Source organism: Larimichthys crocea, chromosome XVIII (assembly GCF_000972845.2).
Source record: "Larimichthys crocea isolate SSNF chromosome XVIII, L_crocea_2.0, whole genome shotgun sequence".
NCBI lineage: Eukaryota > Metazoa > Chordata > Actinopteri > Sciaenidae > Larimichthys > Larimichthys crocea.
The window spans coordinates 3885053-3904421 of NC_040028.1; the positions used below are offsets into that span (position 1 = coordinate 3885053).

Below are 19369 nucleotides of genomic sequence, written 5' to 3' on the forward strand. Positions count from 1 at the left end.
GCTTGACTACGCGAAATCGAGAGACGGCTGGCTTGACCGCAGTACTGAGTTCAAGTATTGAAATCACGTCACGTAATCATCATCAGTAAGCAGCGGGACCTACTCGGCTCTTAATGCCCGAGAAGGAGGCTGCTTTCCCGGGGGAAGTGAGTCGTAGAGTCTGTTGGGAGGACTGACCGAGTCACGGAGACTTTTAGCTCGAAAGTTTTTATCTCTGTGGGACGTTTCTTTTACGAGAGGACTTTGAGCGCCTGAGCCTGACGTCAGTTTGTGCTGCAGAAACTAAAGTTCAGCAATTGAACATTTGTTTACAGTGACTCACATGAGGACTGCAGCTCAGTGGACTGCATTCAGATCAAAATACTGCTATTGTTGCTTCCCACTCTTATTTATATAACTGCAATCATAAAAAAAGAGAAATAAAAAAATGTTCATCAAGTGGTTTTCCGTGTAGGTAGGTTCATTTTTTTTGAGACCTTGGACCTGTGATAACTCTTCAATCTGTGTTGTAACCACTTTCCCACAGAGTTTGCACACCTGACCAGCTTTGTATGCAAACAGAACTTGTTCCTCTCTCTCAGTTTGCTGTAGTGATTGTAACATTGCACAAATTTGTTCAGTTAGTGTCGCCCATTTCCCAACAGTTTCTGTCATGCAAGCACTTTGTACAACACTAAACTTGGTTTACGATATATCACCTTTCAGGAATCAATGAGTGACGTCAAGGAGATGACAGTCATGTTTTATATATGGCTCTGTGGGTAAAGAGGCAGGAATGTCAACATGGCGACAGCCAAAGTCCCCACATTCTGAGCTTCAAAACGGCTTTTCAGAAACCTGTACACAATCCAAACGCATACCCGGTCCATTCTTTATATTGTCATTGGTATAACCGGTATTCATATACAACTTCACAAAGTGATTAGTAAACAAAATCAGACAAAGCAGGAATTATTTACACTAAACACAGTTTCATGGTTAAAGTGGTGATGACTTAAATTGGTATTGATTTCACAAATGTGATCTTCTGGTCAAGAACTGGTTATTTTTATTCTGTGCACCCACTAGAGGTCTCAGCATGACAGTGTTTTAAATGAAGCCTCCAATGACACTGTTATATTAACCAGCAGTATGTGAGAAAACGGAGTAAAACCTGCTGCTCTTGCAGAACAGGGTGGAACAAAGAGCAGATTTGTATCAACGGTATTGTTAAGTTAAATGACTTTTGACCAGCAAATAATAAAACAGGAGCTCAAAGGGACGTGTAAGAGGTCTGAGTGTCTGGTGTGAATCATATGAACAGCATGATCCAGGCAGCTCTCCTCCCAGTTATTGCTCAACAGATTAGGACACATGTTGGCTTTCAAAAGATCCTTGGAAAGGAAATTGCAACATGTGCTGAACTCTCCACAAAAGAGGAAGTCAAAACCAGAGAGGATGCGTCTGAGATTAGGTTTAAGTTTTTCTTCTTTTTTTTTCTTTTTTAAAGCAAAATGTTTTTACAGGATTTTCATGTGACCTGTAAAGGCTTTGGGCTAGAGTAACAGCAGGCTGGTGAGTTTTGAACAGTATTAACTGAGATCATTCTCAAACTTTGTATGTTCGAAATCCCTAACATTACTGTAACTGTCTCTTACAACACTACAGGACAGGACAGCCTGCTCCACATGTGCACTCTGTTGTGTTTTTGTCAAGGATTTTGTTACGACCAGAGTGGCTTTAGCACATTTTTTTTTCTTCTTTTTTTCCAACTTGTGAGGATTCCTGCCATTAAAGAGACAGATGTAGTTTCAACAACATTTGCTTTTCCACATTTATGAAACTTTGTACGGATATTTTTAACAAAACTTTCCTCATAGGATCAAGCTCTGGATTAAAAAGAGGAAAGAAAAAAAAAGGAATAACTTAAAAAGTAATGTAGTGTTTCCATTCACATTTACTCCCCAAAACACACTGCACACAATTAATCCTAAAAAACATGTTCAATAAGGGACAGTTGTTCAGGTGTTTTTAAATGGTGTTGTATGAGGTACTTATGCACAGTGAGTGTGTTAACAAATGTAGATCATTTTGGGGAAGCAGACAAAAGTCCTGGCAGAAAACCATCTTTGAGATCTTTAGAAACGTGACGTTTGGTTTTAGTCTGACCTCACAATTCTCATTCTGTGGTCAGTGCCAAACATGGTTGATGATCTGTGATGTCACCCACATTTTTCTGAAGAGCCGTTTGTGAAGCTCAGAATGTGGTGGCTCTGGCTGCCACTGTCTTGGCAGTACTGTTGCTAGCATCACACAGTAATCCAAAATTGGGCAAAGACATGGAGTGTGAGTGGCCTGTAGGCGGGCTGAATGAAGCCTGGGTGTTCGAACAAGCCACCTGTGACAGCACCCACTAGTTAATCAAAGTGGCCCCACTGTTAATTATGCATAACTTTAAGCCTTAATATCATTTGAACAGGAAAATTATATAAAAAAATCAGACTCGGTAAAGTTGTCATGAATGGGGAAATTACCTATAGAGAACAAAACAGATTTTTTGCTACCCCATGCAGAAAAGGACAGGGGGCTTGCTTGGTATGCTTTGTGTTCTAACTGCCAGATTGTGGCTATGAATGTAGTGCACGTTTTCCGCAGTGCATCCTGTTTGAAAAAGTGACATTTAGTCAGGGATTGTGGTTGGTGGGGACTGACTCATATATAAATGAATGAATGAATGCCTATGTCTCCTGGGGATTCCTCAATACAGCGGGGAAGCCCAGGTTTGGTCTCATACCTCTGCAAGACCATATACAGTATATATATATATATATATATATATTCAGATAGCATGATGTTCTGTTTGTAAACAAAGTTGCTATAACTGGTTGCTCAATTATTTTGACTTTGTGGTCTGAACTCATGGTTAAATGACTTTGGTTAAGGTCAACATATTGTTGTTTAGGTTAAGATAAGACATTTTATGCTGAGGTTACTGTCACCAGTTATTTTGGTCAGTTTTGGAGGAAGGTTATACGATGTGTTGAAATGCAAAGGAAGGTGAACACAGAGTTGAGAGGTGCAGTCAAAACACACTCTTCCTGCCCTTTGTGTTGTTTGTGCTATCGTCCCATGGAGGTGGGACAGAGCTGTTGAGTCACTGGCTGAGCTGCATGGTTCAGACTCCACTCTGCACGCAAGGTCAGAGGTGAGCTTTCCTCTGTTAGCTCTCTGCTGTGGTGTGTAAACTATTTCATCCTTCCTCCATCTGTTCGGTGCCTCTGTGTCGCTTTCTCTGAGGTGAGTCAATATATTCTTGTCCTCTTTTTAATCTCTTAATTTTGTAATATCAATTCTGCCACTGAAGGCAAATACAACTACCTGCCTCAGATCAGCTACCCACCTGTTTACCTTGTTTGGATTACGACAGCTACTCAAGCTGCTAGGAACACACTGTTCAGGGTTGCATGTTTACTGATATAGAGAAGTGTCCTGTAATTGTTACTACAAAGGGTATACACCACCTTTAACACTATATTATAGACATCTGTGTATCCCATAAAGATAACTCATTTGTATAGATAATAGTGATGCTCCTTTGCTACTATAGACAAACAGAAATGTACGTAAAATCAGTGACATGCTATCAAATTTTAATTTTTTTTAAATTGTATTTTTTAAGAAAATGGACATACCTGTATCATTGTCAAGTGATTCATTTAGGTGCATTTTGGACTTTCAGTGTTGGTCTGCACTCTTCACGTGCCTCCTAGATCCTAGAATGTTCTGTCAAACATAATTTTTCTGCTCTTGTTTTGACTGTGAAAGCTGTGTGTTTGTTTTTCTCTCTGCCCACTGTAAATTACGGCATTGGCAGCATGCATTGACAATATATTCATATAGTACAGTATATAGGCTGCACAGACTATTTCAGGTTTGTGTAGTTTTTCAAAAAATCAGACACGTTGGAAAAAACAGAGATGAACTGCCAGCATAGAGCACCCGACCACAAAACCAAAGAAACATGTTCGTTACAGAGAAGTATACTTTTTCACCCAGTGCAAAACATTGTATTTGTTCATGAAAGTCATATTCTCATGCTCCACTGTGGTAAGGCTAACTCCCATCGATATACCATTTTAGCTCTAAATGAGTCATGTATTTTGATAACCTACCACAGGGTGAAGGCTTGAACTTATTCCCCATCAATCTAAATTAAAAGATTGTACTGATCACGCCAACAGCTCTTGGGAGGATATTTTTAGCATAATAGCTGGGGTTTTCCTCCTTTCACTTAGGGGTTGAAATATGTCTTTTATATGAGAATATTCCCACACTGTTTTGTCTTTAATGGTCCAGCAGAGTGGTATTGCTGTATGTCAAAATATCCGGTGTCTGCAGTGCTGCATCTTTAATTTCAAAGATATTTTCTCAGACATGATTAAAAATAAACAATTTCAGAGGCAGAACATGAGAACCAGATATAGTCCTCATGTTTGTGGCTTCCTTTCAGCAAAGTATATTGAAATAACTCGCCTACATTGCAAGACCTTGTTTGAAAATGTGCTCAGATACAGAAGCTTTACCAGCTCTGACTTGTAGTGTGACTGCATGCTATTGAACAGGGTGGGTCAGTCATGTCAGTCAAGTTGCTGCAAGTTCTCTTAAATGTCATATTGAGAACATGCATTAAGGATCTGAGTTTCAATTCTCCATTATCATTTGGGATCACATTCACTTCCCCTTCAAAAAGCATTTTTTTTTGCTTTGCTTAGCACTCTAGGAACATGGCTGTATTACACATAGCTGATATGTGCCCTCTTTCCCAAAAGTATCTGAAGGTTATTGTTAAGTCATCTACTTTCATCTGAACTTTTGAGATATTGGTCGAACATTGCTGAGTTGAAATCAAACCCAAAATCAAATTTACTTCAGGTCTAAGCCATATTCCGTTTAGTGTTGCAGACATTTTAAATGGATTAAATATCGCCCAGAATTTTTTTAAGGATGAACAGAGCTGTAGATCTATGTGGAGGAGTTTATGACCAAATTCAACATTCAAGATGTTAAAACAGCCAAAAGAGAAACAGCTGCATGGAGAACGGACTAAAAGAGAGTCGTGGCAGGGACATGACAGAGACGTGCCCAGCGGGGATTTGGCTTCATACCAAACTCATTAACGTTCAGTTTAGATTGATCAGTGGTTGGATGTAAATTGATCATTAGTAATTCATCAAACCAATATGCTTTTGCATTGTTCTTGCTTCTCCAGTCACTTTTCTCATTATCATTTCGAGAACAAAAAATGTCATTTTAGTTTAACTTATAATGGCCATTGTTAAACAAAACAATAAAAAAAATTAATAGATTTCTTAAAACTAACAAACAGTGTTAAAATAGGTATTCATGAATTGGGGATGATAAAATCTTAAATGATTTTCGGTGCTGGGGGGAGAAACCGGATGAAGTTTGGGCTGTGTGGGAGTGTTTGTCATGTCAGGAGTTTACAGTTGTTTCCTTCTTACACATTCTATTAGTCGTTCAGAGTGAATTGCTTAGAAGAACAACAGGTGAAAGTAAATTTTTGCCACCTCACGTTTGTCGTTTGTCGGTGAATCATCAGTTGAATTTGCATGTTTATAATGACTCATAGCAGCACTGCAGTTGAGTGGGCTGCATACACATTAAATCACTGCTATTGTTACTTTCCACTTAACTGTTTGTTTTTTTCCAGTTTAACCTTTAATGTGAGGATTTTCCAGTATCTACAGCATCCTACATTGTTGTAACATTACTCTGCTTCCATATGTACTGTTTTCACACCAAAAAACGTTATAACATTAGCTAAAATAATTATTAAATATTTATCACATATGTCATTGCCAGCATAAGAAAACAGAAACAGAAACTTGTTTATCAAGTGGTTTTATCATTCTGTGGGTTCATGTTTTTGCTACCTTGGACCTGTGATAACTCTTGAACCTGTGTTGCAACTGCTGTTCCACAAACAGATGGACAAAGTTTGCACGACTGAGCAGATTTGTATGCAAACAGAAAGAAATGGACACTTGTTCCTCTCTGTCTGTTTGTTGTAGTGATGACATTGCACAAATTTGTTCAGTTAGTGATGCCCATTTCCCAACAGTTTCTGTCATGCAAGCACTTTGTACAACACTGATCTTCGTTTACGACATGTCACGTTGTCAAATGAACCTGTTCTCACAAACAGAATGTTGTCTGTGTCTTGTAGGAGACAACTCATTGACAATTATTTCAAAACTTGCAGATACTTGTCATGGCCAAGACCAGTATATCAAGACCAAGAAAAGGCTGAGACTTTAAAGAGTTGAGACTAACGTAGGGCGAGATCGAGTCAAGACCAAGCCCAGATAAGAACGATTTGAGACCAAACCCTAGACTAGACAATAAAATCTATTTAGGTAGCAAATGTGTACTTCATGAACCACATCCTTCAGAGGAGACAAGCCCCTGAACAGCCAGTGTAGAACTGATAGATGCCAGTCCTTGACATGAACCCCCCATTACTGTTCCTTCAAACTGTTTGTTCTCTGGCACTTGAGCCTTTGTTTCTCTACGTTTGCCATCCAGTTCCATCACATGGATTTTGTAGAACCTCAAAAGTGTACTTTAGGTTGTTTGAGAAAGTAAAGTCCAGTGAGTACATGAGACCAAATAAACTGCCGAGTGCATTTGAAACATTTCCATGGTCGTGAATCACTTCCACATCATCTATGGGTTCTGTGCCTTCCTTCTTTATGGTGAAGATTCCCAGGATTATCTGCTCTATATTCTCCAGGTTCTACTCAACATCCTCAAAAACATTCAGCCAACCTCCTCCTCCCCGATGGTCCAAAATGTCTGTGGTCCAAACATTAAGACTCCCATGGTGCTCTAAGCTCACAGTGCAGCAGCCCGACTAATGAGCTGAGGTTACATTAGCCGTATATTAATATTAATTTGAACTTGACAGATACTGTGTTAAAAGTCAACAGTGATTAGAGCAGGTCTACTACAGCTATTTTTGCACTAGTCATTCCTAGTCAATGTTTCAAACCACACCGGAAGCAGCTTGGCCCATTTCCAAAGGGTCCCAGGAGTGGCTCTCCTCTTGAGTCTGCAGAGATTACACGGCTGTTCTATTTTTGATGGCTGTCTATTTAGACAGAGCAGCTTGAGCTGCCAGATACAGACATGGCATGGACATGGAGAATCTGGTCAATTTTCAAAATAAAATGCCCTGTGCAAACTGCCGGTCAGTAAAACAGCCAAAAGGGAAACAAAGTAACTACGCAACACGTTTACATGTTAAGCACATAAACCAAGAAAAAATGAGCAAGTTAACAAGGTCTGGCTGGAAAACTCTAAAACACTCCCAGTGGGGTTTGAAGTTGCGTGGAGAATGGACCAAAACAACGTCACAGCCACGACAGAGGGGTTTTAACATTAGTCTGCACACTGCAGCTAAAATACTGCTAGTGCCTACAAGTTTGTTAAGGCTGTCTTACTACAGCTGCTGCCAGTCAAACACATCCTGAATCCCATGTGTCTACATATGCCTACTTAAGGACACCATTCTCCGGGAGTCAATGTAATTTCAGAATTGCAGACATAACATTAAAATGGCACAATTCTTTAAAATGCACAGTGAGTTACTTCAGTTAAACTCTAATGCAACAGTTATTTCCACTAGCTAGCATTATTGTAATTGGCTAGCTAACTAGCTATCATGTGCTCAGACACTGGCCATGTCTGCAGTAATGTGCACTAACAATGCCAATATCACTTTCTAACCACATACTGAGTGAGCTACTGAGCACAGCATCTGCACAACATCTGTCCAACGAGATTGTGTGTACTGTTAAGTTTTCAGTTTGAGTTAAACCTGCTAAAGTAGCGGTAGGTAGGTTGGAAATACAGTAGACCCTAGTAGCCATCTGAACATGACATAGTAGGGTAAACACAGGTGCTTACAATGATACCAATTAAGGGCATTTATATAAATCAACAACATATGGTTAGACCATGACCTAAATACTCCTTTCCTCTCTTCACGTCCCTTCAGGTGTTTGCTTTATAACCACAGACTGTATAACAACTTTTCACAACAGCTTCATACCATAATTTGTTTTATTCTCTCTCAGGCCCATGAACTAAGGAAACAGTGATTGTAGAGCTCATAGAGTATGTAGAGCTAATATGGTTTTCTTACACTATCTCGTGTTTACTTTTACTTTAAAAAAAGCATGCTCTATGTACACATCTGCGATTTGAATAGTCACGTTCTATAAACAAATTAACTTGTGTGTGTTAAAAAAGCAGATGTGGATAAAATGAAAATATATCATTATATCAACACTGCTGTCTTGGCAGGACAACCTCTTTTCCTAACTGTTTCCTGCCAAGTGCAGAGTAGGTTACAGTAATATGTGGGGGTGAAGTTCAGATAAGCAGTTGTAAAGGGAAATAATAAATATGTTTGTCATGCAACCCTTGCTGATCATTAAAAAAACACACACAATGCTATCTAAATCACAGCTCAAGCTATTACACAACACTTATAGGACTCCAGACAAGATAAAAAAACGTTTCTATTCTCCATGTGATTCAGTCAGTTCCGTTCATCTCCAGCCTCCCATGTGTCACTCACACGCCATACCACAGCTCACTGAGCTCTCCCACGCTCCTCTCTGCTCGGCTTGTCCCAACTTGTCCCTTTGTGTGTTGAAAGAGTTGTTTTTTAAAAGATATCTTCCAACTTTTAATGATATAATATGTCTGTAAAAATGTCTAAGTCATGTTAAGTCATATTTTTTGTTGAGCTGTGAACTTACTTATTATCCCAAATGTTTCCAACTGTATTCCAACTTAAATATCTGTACTTTTTTTCCCCAGTAGCAGTATGTTCCTTGCATGCCTTTAGTTGCTAAGCATGGGATACATTGGATATGTCAGACTGAAGATAGGAAGTTGATGAACATGAATAAACCTAATATACTTCCTCCTCCGTGAACAATTTCTGTCACATCAAATATTTTTTTTGTCAGCATTAGTGGGTGAAATGAAACAATAAAACAACAACTCTCATAATCCTATGTCACTTCATGTCACATTATCAAACCAACCTACATGGCTGTGAAATAAAGCCAATGCGGAAAGTACCAAAAACTCAAGCAGCCATTTGAGGCTGGCACCAGAAAAGTGAGCCCACACTCTCCATAAGCCCCCATGTTAAAATGTCCAACTTCACAGCAAAACATTGTTTACAGCCTGTTAGGGTTTGATGATTTTTCCCTGTTTTATATATTTCTGACCTGAAATCACTGGGTTTTGGATTCGTTAGTTGATCAAAGCATCAGCTTTTGCACATTTGCAGTCTAATAATACTAATGATGCTTATAATCAGTTATTTCTCTCTGAGCTCTTTGTAAAAAGAGGCACAAGTATACACATACAAATGATGCACGAATGATACAGAAAGATGGTCTTCAAAACTGTTATCTGTCTGTATAACTTTGTGTTTACTCCTTTTGTTTTGTTTGTAAAATGTCAGTGTGAACAGGAACTGGACCAAAACTAAAATTCAACCTTGTTGTCCAGACAAAAGTGAACAGCATTATAGGTGCGGTGCTATGATTATAACTTTTAGAGCAAAGTCAAACCTGTCCTTTGACTAACAGTGAAAAGAAGATGCTAAATCTAAAGTTGAACTGGTGGTGAGAGTAAAACCGCAACAGCATTTCACATGCACTGCAAGCTACTAAACCACGAGTGCACCACTACACTACACAGCTTTGTTTCCATCTGTCTCTTCAGCAGTGGGTCTTCCTGTAGCAAGAGGGAGTTCAGATACTGCGTTTCGGAAATGTTCCTCTGATGTACTTACTGCAGTACCATTTAGTTGCTACTGTTTTCCTGTGAATTTTTTTTTGTTTGTCTTAGCACGCAACAAGTGTTTGACTGATGGACCAAAATCACTACTTTTTCCATCAGCTTCCTGTTTTCAGTGTTTCCTCTGAGAATTTTACTTTTGTCCTTAACCTCTTAAACCCCAGTTGCCCCTTAATTATCTCCCGAATCACCTTAAAAAAAACAACAACAAAAAAAAAAACATGATTTGAATCAATTTAATTGAGCTTTCTTGAAAATGCAGACATCCTACAGTGCTGAGCTGACATTCGTACAATATCCTAACTGTCAGTGAAGCACTAGCACTGCTGAAATGCTGAGATGGAAATGCTGGTGTCTCACATGTGGTGAAAGATGTGTTAAGATTAGATCACTTGATATCTGACGAAGACTCTCTTATCTGATTGTGGCCTGACACTAAGCTCAAACACAATACTACAATTTATGGGAATTTAACCATGTTTGTGAAACATTTATGAATGCCATAATCATAACTTTTTCTTTTTTTTTTAAGAGAAGCAAAACAGTTATTTTCGTTTTGTGTATCACTGCCTTTAAACTTAACTAACAACATTTCCTGCCCTCTTATTTATGAAAGTATGTAACTCCTGTTAGGGAATGACTTCAAGACAGCTGATGATCAATAAAAGAAACACTGAAACAGACACTGAAACCTGCTGTACAACAAAATGTGTCATATCATTGATGAGGATAAATTCTGTTCAGTGAACTGAGTCAATCCACACCTACATATATCCGTCTTTTACCAGCTTTAGTCACATACTTTAATTACAGTCTACAGTCATGACATGTTTCAGTTTTTTGTAGCGAGTTAAGTTCCTACAGTATAGCACTCTTTTCTTAATATGGCCTTTTGGTTACTTTCTCAAGATTTACTCAGTTTCAGCGCCTTCATATTGCCATTTCATAACAAAAGTATGTGGTATGGGTAGGTATTGAATCTCTTCTTATGACCACATTATGTTTGTAACACCAAACATCTAAAGCTATTAAATACCAAAAATATTTATATATTCCTAAAAGAATTCTATGAAAAAGTTCAAATGCAACCTGGCCCTTAGAATAAAGTATGGTCACCATATGTGGTAACCCATTTTCCGATAAAACGTGGCTGGTCAATACTACTACTACAAAAGGAAATGTTTCCGGTGCCAAATATGTGTGCTGATTCTGCATGTGTGCGCAGATATCTATTTTAGAGATTAGTGGTAACCTAACTCTAACCTCAGCAGGCACCCTCTCCACCAAAATGCACACGTTTCTTTAACGGCAAATATGCTTTCACCTCTTTATTAACAAAAGCAGGACTGATATATATTTTTATTAGAAAATTTTACATTTGCTGTAAAACAACATGTGATTTAAAAAAAAAGAAACTGGGTAACTTCAGATATAAAAAGGTTAAAGAAAACCAATATCACTCCCTTTTGGTGTGAAATTGTCATTTGAGCCATTGTGTCATGTGACATAAGCTAGACTGTGTCAAACGAGCCAGGACACCAATTTCCCCAGAAGGTTTACAGGGATTGTTCCAGGCAAGCCTGAGTTGTAATGTTTGCTTGAGTTAAGCAGCGCTCAGGAATGCTGGGCCTACTTCCAGTTCCAAAGCATTACGTAGCATTTCATCAGAGGCCTCCTGAAATACCAGAACATTTGTCATGCATGAGGGAGAGAGTAGAGGGAGGATGAGAGAAAGGAGAAGGAAGACAAAGAGAGAGGGAGAGACACTCTTTTTGGCCTAAAGGGGAAAGAAAACTTTTTGCTGATCATTGTGTTTTAGAGCCTCGTGTAACCTGGCAGTGTCTCTGGAAACAAATGTTCCAGTAAGCTGTTTGTTATGTTCTCAGGCTGTTGTAGTTTTTCTTCAGTAGTATTGTTACCCCAGCTTGTGGTTTTGTTGTCTAACTGTTGTTTATATCTGTGTTTTTCAGACATGGACCTACGATTAACACCGAGAAGCCTTCTGTTTTTCCTCGGACTATGTGGGATTTGTACCGGACTTGTACAGGGTGAGCACTGAGTAACAGTTTTCTCTGCATAAATACTACTGAAGCTCTGAGACTATGAGACCATTTAAAACAGACCCGCAAATAACACGTACACCTGTTTTTTGTAAGTATTACATTTCATATTGTTATATCGCCCTCTTGTGGCAGATGGTGGAATTGCATCAACTTGCATCACTGTTTTATCAGTCCTCAGTGTCTCTGCTTGATGTGAGCCCTTTAGAAACCTCACACTGATTTCCGGCTATTCTTGGGAGAACAAAAAAGCAAACACTGCCATGTGACAGTAATCAGACTGTTGAGCTTCTTTGGATGGTATAAAAGAAATCCAGCCGTCAATGAAGCCAGCTTCTGAGCAGAAAGAAGGTTGCTGGATATAATCTTGGACAGTCCGTGAGCAAACGGTGCATTTCCTAAAATGCTCCAGATGTAAATATGAAGAAGACAGCATACATGCTCAGTACCAAGGTAGAAAAAGTACATGTGTGATGGGCAGCAAAAGTGGCAAGCTTGAACATAACTGGAAACTTCCATCTCAGTGAGGTGGAAAAATACTGGAAGCCAGTCATGATGTCCTCTGGGCAGCTCTAAATCCCTGAGCTGCTGTTTCAGTGCCCGCAAAGAACATCATATTAGAAGGAAAGAAAACGTATTTGTATAGTACCTTCCAACAACAAGCAACATGACTATTCAAAGTGCTTTATATCAGACAGAAAGACATTAAGACAAGATATAAAAGAATGCTTTGCTGACTCAGATTCACAGTATTCTGATGACTGATATGTTTTTCCTATTAAAAATTAATCTCTTTTGTGTGTTACAGAGAACTGTAAAAACTACGAGCTCCAGTTTGAGAGGGTTTACTCTGTTCCTGGGGATGTGGCTATGCTGAATAGCACCCTGGTGTCTTCAGAGGTCTTCAACTTCACAAGTGTCCCTTACAACATAACCTGGTATGACCCAAAGACAAGCCAAGAAATGAGCAATCAGACTGGTCGAATCGTGATACGCGGGGAGACTCTGTGGTTTCTTAACATAACACTGGACGATGCCGGGGAATATGTGAGCATACTGCGGTAAGGTAGCAAATCAATAAAAAGTTTGTCCTTGTTTGTGTGTCTGTCTACACTCTCTGTAGAGATTGCCATCCCAGTGTTTGGGATTTGAACATTTCTGACTCCTAGGGAGTGTGCCATTTCAGGGTACCGCTGTTTTAAACATACCTTTATTGAGAGAAAAAGTTTGCCAAGAATTTTCTCCTTCATTTTCAACAGAACTCCCACACGGTGCTACAAGCAGGCCACCAAGCTTGTGGTGAATGAGAGCATTGCTGGAGAATGTGGAAGACCAATGAAAGCACATCAAACTGTTACAAAGGGAGTCACTGACAAACTTTCCTGCCCTTTGAAGGACTTTATGAATAAACTGGACAGCTACAACATCACTTCCTCCATCAAGTGGTACAGAGTGAGTTATGAAAAAATCTTGCCACTGTTGAATTGAGATACTGGCGAGGAGTTTTGCTGGGTCAGATCTCAGTTTAGCTTAAACAATGCTTGTGCCAAAATGCTGTCCAGTATACCCTACACTTTGCAAAATATGGTGGGTATGAGATACAACATCTGTGCAAATCAAAGATTATTTATCTCAATGCTGGATGGCTATCCAGTAGTATCTGCTGCCACTTTTTCAACTAGCTCTATTCTTGTATGGAACTAAAGTTTAACTTTCTGTAGATGGCTGTCTTTTCATTGTCAGCTTAGCTGCATAGTGGCCAACATTACTCATGCAAACTAGTTCTTCTTCTGTGAAATCAACCAGTGGATTTTTACTATAATGTTTAGTAAGAGTTGTTAAACATAGGGAAAAGTGTATGTCTTTCCCTAGAATTAATGAGCAGTCAGTCTGAATTGGATCTATCTATTTTCACAGACATGGTCTAAGTATTCTGTTGAAACAACATATGATCCAGTGGGCTCTAGGCCTCCTTAACTCTGCTTGCCAGGCAACACTTGCTCTAACCATGTTGCTTGTCTACATAAAAAGTAGGGTAATTTTTTTACGTATTGTCATTATAAAAAGCCTGACTATTGTGTGTTTCCTTTCCTCATCTAGGGTTGTGACCCCATAGTTGACGGGACAGGCAGGTACACCTGCGATACAACCACACTGTACATTGCTGATGTGAAAGCTCAAGACAATGGCTCCTATACCTGTACTCTGACCTTCACTCTTGGTGGCACAACAGGATCCATTTCAGAGACCATCCACGCATCAGTCAAAGGTTTGTAAGGATATCTATACGCTACCGTTCAAAAACTTTGGGGTCATTTAGAAAATTCCATGTTTTCCATGAAAACATACAAGAAATTAGTTTCAGTAGGACATATTGCAAAATGAATAGGAAATATGGCCACTGACAAGGTTAGAAATAATGATTTTAAGGTGAGGGAAAATCAGGCAAGAGGACAAGGGTTAATATAGTGCAGTTATTTTCACACCTACACTGGTGAGTTGAAGCAAAAAATCTGGTCCGATAACATGAATATGGAAGATTGGAGACTAACAGGGCTGTCATACAAGCTGGTGGGTGGAACAGGCTGGTTCCTGGTTCGAAAATGAAATTCTTATTTGCTATGACAGTGGACCAGTAGAGAGAGCTAAAGTAAGGAACAGGAACCTGAGTCTGTAACCGATGTACTTGAGTAAGAATATGAAGTAATACAGCTGGGCTAATTTCAGTGTTGTGAAGAATGAGACAAGGATATTATGCTGTTTGTCCACTACATGACACTGTGTCATTCCTACAGTGGAATAAACTTCACTTTTCTAAATCACCAACATTACACATGAGCACTAGCAAGCAACACAAAAGTTATAAGGCTCACAAGAGGTGGAAACAATTCCCATGACCCTTCGTTACGTGGGAGTAGCTGCAAAAAGAGCCAGTATAATTTCAGATACTGTACATTCTTGTGATTAGATAACCTTAACCTCTCTTTCTGTATTTCATCTTGTCTGCCTTTGCAGAGCAGTACTTTTTGGTTCCACAAGTGCATGAACCGGCAAATGACGTAATCAAGGCTGAAATAGGTGAGTTCCTGTTTGCAACATATTCTGAGAAATATTGTGATTTGTGGTTGAATTGAGTTGCACTGTTGTTTAAGAACACAGCCTCCAAGTCCTCATTCATGTTAGTGACAAAACATTGTGGGTACTGCAGAGTAAGCTAATACAAGAGCACATTTCATGATATACTCTGTAAATATGTTTTTTTACTGTTAACTCTTGTCTATAAATGTTACTGTTGTTTACATATATATGTATATACAGACAGACAGACAGACAGACAGACAGACAGACAGACAGCAACATGTCACTGAAGTCAATTTCCTTGTGTGTGTACGCAAACATGGCTAATAGAGTAATTCTGATTCTGATTAATATAAAATGACTGTAGCATTGATAAGTTTACACCAGGCATGTCCAAAGTCCGGTCTGGGGGCCAATCATACTCCGCAGTCAGATTTCATGAGACCTGAAGCTTCATTTTTATAATATATTATTTATAGGGTCTGAGGAGACCTACAGCAATTTACAGTAACTTATTAGTTAATGTTTGTGCACCTGTTTAGGATCCAGTTTCACCAAGCGGTGCCGAGTGTTTGTGCCAGGTGTTGGAGGGATGGCCGTTGATATCTTTTGGTTAGCCAGAAACGAGTTTATTTTCGAGTACCCTTCTGACCGAGTCCACACGTCAAAACGACGGTAAGTACCCTACTTTTACTTTTGTTTTGATTTATCTAATGCTTTTGGGGTACGACAAATGAGAAGCATGAAAGTGTGCCTACGTTCAGAATGTCAACGATATAAATTGCATGTTTCTTTAATCATTAGCCCCAACTTGCTGAAATCACTGTATGTGAAGTTTTGATTTTCATCACCAGAGGAGTTGACAACGACTCCCTGTGACTTTTCTTAGTAAGTGGAGCCAGGATGTTCCTCATAAAGGCGTGTGGTTGGAGCGAATGCTGATTTTTTCTGAACTGAGGGAGGAGGATTTCAACGTCAACTACACTTGTCGAGCATACAGTCCCAGGGGCTTTCCTGAGTGTTATTTTACTCTGCAGCCAACAGGTAAAAACACAGAGTGAACATCCTGAATTCACATCCTAAGTTCACACTTCACATTGATTTTATCCAGCTAAGAGTGCAAACCCTTGTAACACATAGAAGAATATAGAAGATAAGAAGGTCATCATAGAAGATTAAGACATTTTTGCTTTACAAATGACTATAATTATTAAACAGTTATCAGTTTTCTAGCAGCTAATCATCTGTTGATACCCACTGGACAATACACCACAATTATAAATAGCTTTTTTAACATATGGATAAACACAACCTAAATTTGTATGTCTGGTATGTGTGATGTTCATCTTTATAGAGCCCAACATCATACTTCCCATTGGATTGGTGTTTGGTGGCGTGACGCTACTCTTTATCATCGGTGTCATCATCTACTACCTTTTTAAGGTTGACATTGTGCTGTTGTTCAGGAGAACATTTCCAGTCCTCTATGCAAACAAAGGTAAGATTTTACAGCAGGCATGTAATTACTCATGCTCTTTCTTTTGTCTGTTTTTTTTTTAAACAGCATACAGTACAGTGTGATGATAATGTCAGCACACACAAATAATACTCTTACAATAAACCCACAGCGCTTCAAGATGGAAAAACCAACAGTAACGCTCTGACCTTACAGCACACACAAACAGTACCCACGCATCACAAGTAAAAAAAATTCAAGCTGCATATCATACCTGACTGCATGTGTCAAACAAAGGAAACAAGCTAACCACAGGGCTGCCTGCAGTTATTTCCAGTGAATTACATCTACATATTATGCAATAGGAAAACACTCAGGACTGTATGTTAACCATTTGCACGAAGCCTAATGGTTTCAAGTCCTCAAAGTTTAATAAATGAATTAAGTGTGTATTTAGCATGGCAAAGGAAATCCATCTTGGATTAGTCAACCAGAAAATCGGGCAGAAAATGTCCATCTGTGCATAGAGAACACAACAAAGAATACTTAGCAACAGATATAAAAAAACTCAAAAAACAACAAAAGAACAAAGAAAATGGAGATTCTTGTGGAGTAGCCTGTTGTAACGCATCACTATTTTGCAGTTCAACAGGCTAAGTAACGCAACATTTTGTCATTCTTCAACACTTTAAAAGAAAATCAAGCCTCAGATGTGGCCATTTCAGTGGTCAATGTGTTTAGTTATACTATATGCACGGCTGCCACAGAGTACTGGCTCATCTCATCATACATGTAACAGACTGAAGAAAAGACTGCACACTGAAATGACCTCTTCATTTGTGTTGTTTACTCTGTTGCACTGGTTTAGGGAAGTGAAATCACTGAAGAGCGTGTGGATTCCACACTGCAGTCAGTCTCGTGTAGGCGGTTAGCTGGAATGGTAGTTATTCAGTTGTCTGCAGGCTGATATAGAGATGAACAGAGCAGATCAATTAGTCTCTGCTGAAACTGCTAAACTGAGTAATACGATTGTCATACTGCCCAGGCCTACACAACAAGACATGCATCTATAATTCAACTTGCTTGTAAGAATAAAGGCATGTGTGCAGACTTAACTTATCTTGACAGACTTATACAGACCTGTACTGGACATGCATCACAATTGTTCTAAGAGGTTCTGTTAATTGATACACCTGAGGTTAGAGCATTTTCCTCGCCTGTCCACTGAAAATATACTTAATGAGCTCTTCTTCTTTTTTTTTCCTTTGTCAGATTTGGATGGGAAGCTGTATGATGCATATGTGGCATTCCCTCCACCTGGTGCGGTCGGATACAGTGATGGAGTGGAGAGCTTTGCCATTCACGTGCTGCCTGAAGTGCTGGAAAAGGCCTGTGGCTACAAACTCTTTATAGCAGGCCGTGACTGCCTCCCTGGCCAGGGTAAGCCACCTGCAGTTTTACATGCTTCAGATATGGGGGTAACAAGTGTCCATTCAAGTTGTTATGAAAACCTTATGCAGAGCATTACATTCATTTGGTTGTACTGGGTACCCAGGAAATTACTGTATTTTTATCTAGAAGTAACACATTAATCTGGCAAACAAAAGGCAGCCCACTGTTCTGAATCAGTGGGTTTCATTATTTTTAGCATTTGAACCTTCAAAACAACCAGTTGGGGCTCATCACTTATAAAGTTCATGTTTTTCTAACGTAACTTCACTGGGTCTCTTCATTCTCCGTTCCCTCCCTGCAGCCGTCATGGATTCGGTGGAAGAGAACATACAAGCCAGTCGTCGCCTTCTTCTCCTCTATACCGCCTCAACTTTTACCAGTAAAAGACACACGAGCAGCACTAGTAGCACTAATAACAACAACATCTCTAAGAACAGCAATAACAGTGACAGTACTGAAAGTGAGACCAAAGACAGCAGTTTTGATGGCATTAAAGAAGACTATCAAGACACAAGGCAGCAATTGGAGTGTGTGGCAGCAATGCACAGAGCGCTGGTGGAGAGATCTCTCAAGGTGAGAAAACAGATTTGTCAATGCATATTCTGATTTTATCTCCACAAACTAGACATAGAGCTGTTATGGCTATTCACCCAGCACCAAACAGACAAAGTTAAAGACATGAAGGTGAAGGAAGTGGAATGTCTATCAGCTAAAGAGCCAATAGTTGAACAATTATCAGGTTGACAGAAACATTTCAAACTTCTGTCATATGCTCAAATAAAGAACACCCTAATTCTAAATCGAGCACTGCTTTACAGGTGATTCTGGTTGAGTTGGAGGAGATAACCCCGGCTCAGCTGGCTCTCTTCCCAGAGTCAGTGCGTCACTTGAGGAAGAAGCAGGGCGCCGTGTGTTGGTGGAAGAGCCTAAAACCGAGGCGAAGGTGGAAGACATGTACAAGGACGGGAGGGGATGAAGAGAAGGGTGGAGAGGACACACGGCTGTCGCCACCGCTCTCTCCTTCCTTCAAGTACTGGAAGGAAATAAGATATCATATGCCAGTGAGGGGCAAAAGAGCAATGTACCCTGAGAAAACTGAACTGCTGAACTGATGAAGGGGTTATCATATGTTTGTTTGGTTATCATATGTAGGTTTCCAATGCAGATTTGTCTGGTACTAAATCCCTTCACACAGAGACAGTTCAGAATTACTGTGTCATCAGCTGTCAGATATACATATCCCTTAGCTTGCAAAAGCATATACAGCATGTGCCGAAGGCAGACGATGAAGAAAGGGTGCAGGACTCAAGACTCTACAGCAGTAGCTCACAACTCATCATCACAGCGTCTGAGCTCTCTGGACATTGCCTACATCGGTAGATGAGCTGTTGACATTCTCTGGCAGATGGGGATTGAAGAATAAAAAGTGTAAAATGTA

At 39.5% G+C, this 19369-nt stretch overlaps 1 protein-coding gene across 5 annotated transcripts; it reads left to right on the forward strand.

Annotated features, from left to right (window-relative positions):
- Positions 1-1386: 1386 nt before the first annotated feature.
- Positions 1387-19369, forward strand: zmp:0000000936 (interleukin-1 receptor-like 2). 5 transcript variants are annotated; one of them, XM_010743010.3, is made up of 12 exons: positions 1387-1554; positions 11856-11933; positions 12754-13006; positions 13205-13397; positions 14046-14214; positions 14961-15023; positions 15566-15698; positions 15913-16067; positions 16378-16521; positions 17752-17919; positions 18233-18504; positions 18750-19369. In XM_010743010.3, the coding sequence occupies exons 2-12, from the start codon at positions 11858-11860 to the stop codon at positions 19041-19043; spliced, it is 1920 nt and encodes a 639-aa protein (XP_010741312.2). In that variant the 5' UTR covers positions 1387-1554; positions 11856-11857; the 3' UTR covers positions 19044-19369. The 5 variants fall into 5 exon arrangements, with proteins under 5 accessions (XP_010741312.2, XP_010741314.2, XP_027146923.1 ...); XM_010743012.3 differs by lacking the exon at positions 1387-1554 and adding an exon at positions 3123-3276; XM_027291122.1 differs by lacking the exon at positions 1387-1554 and adding an exon at positions 6818-6926.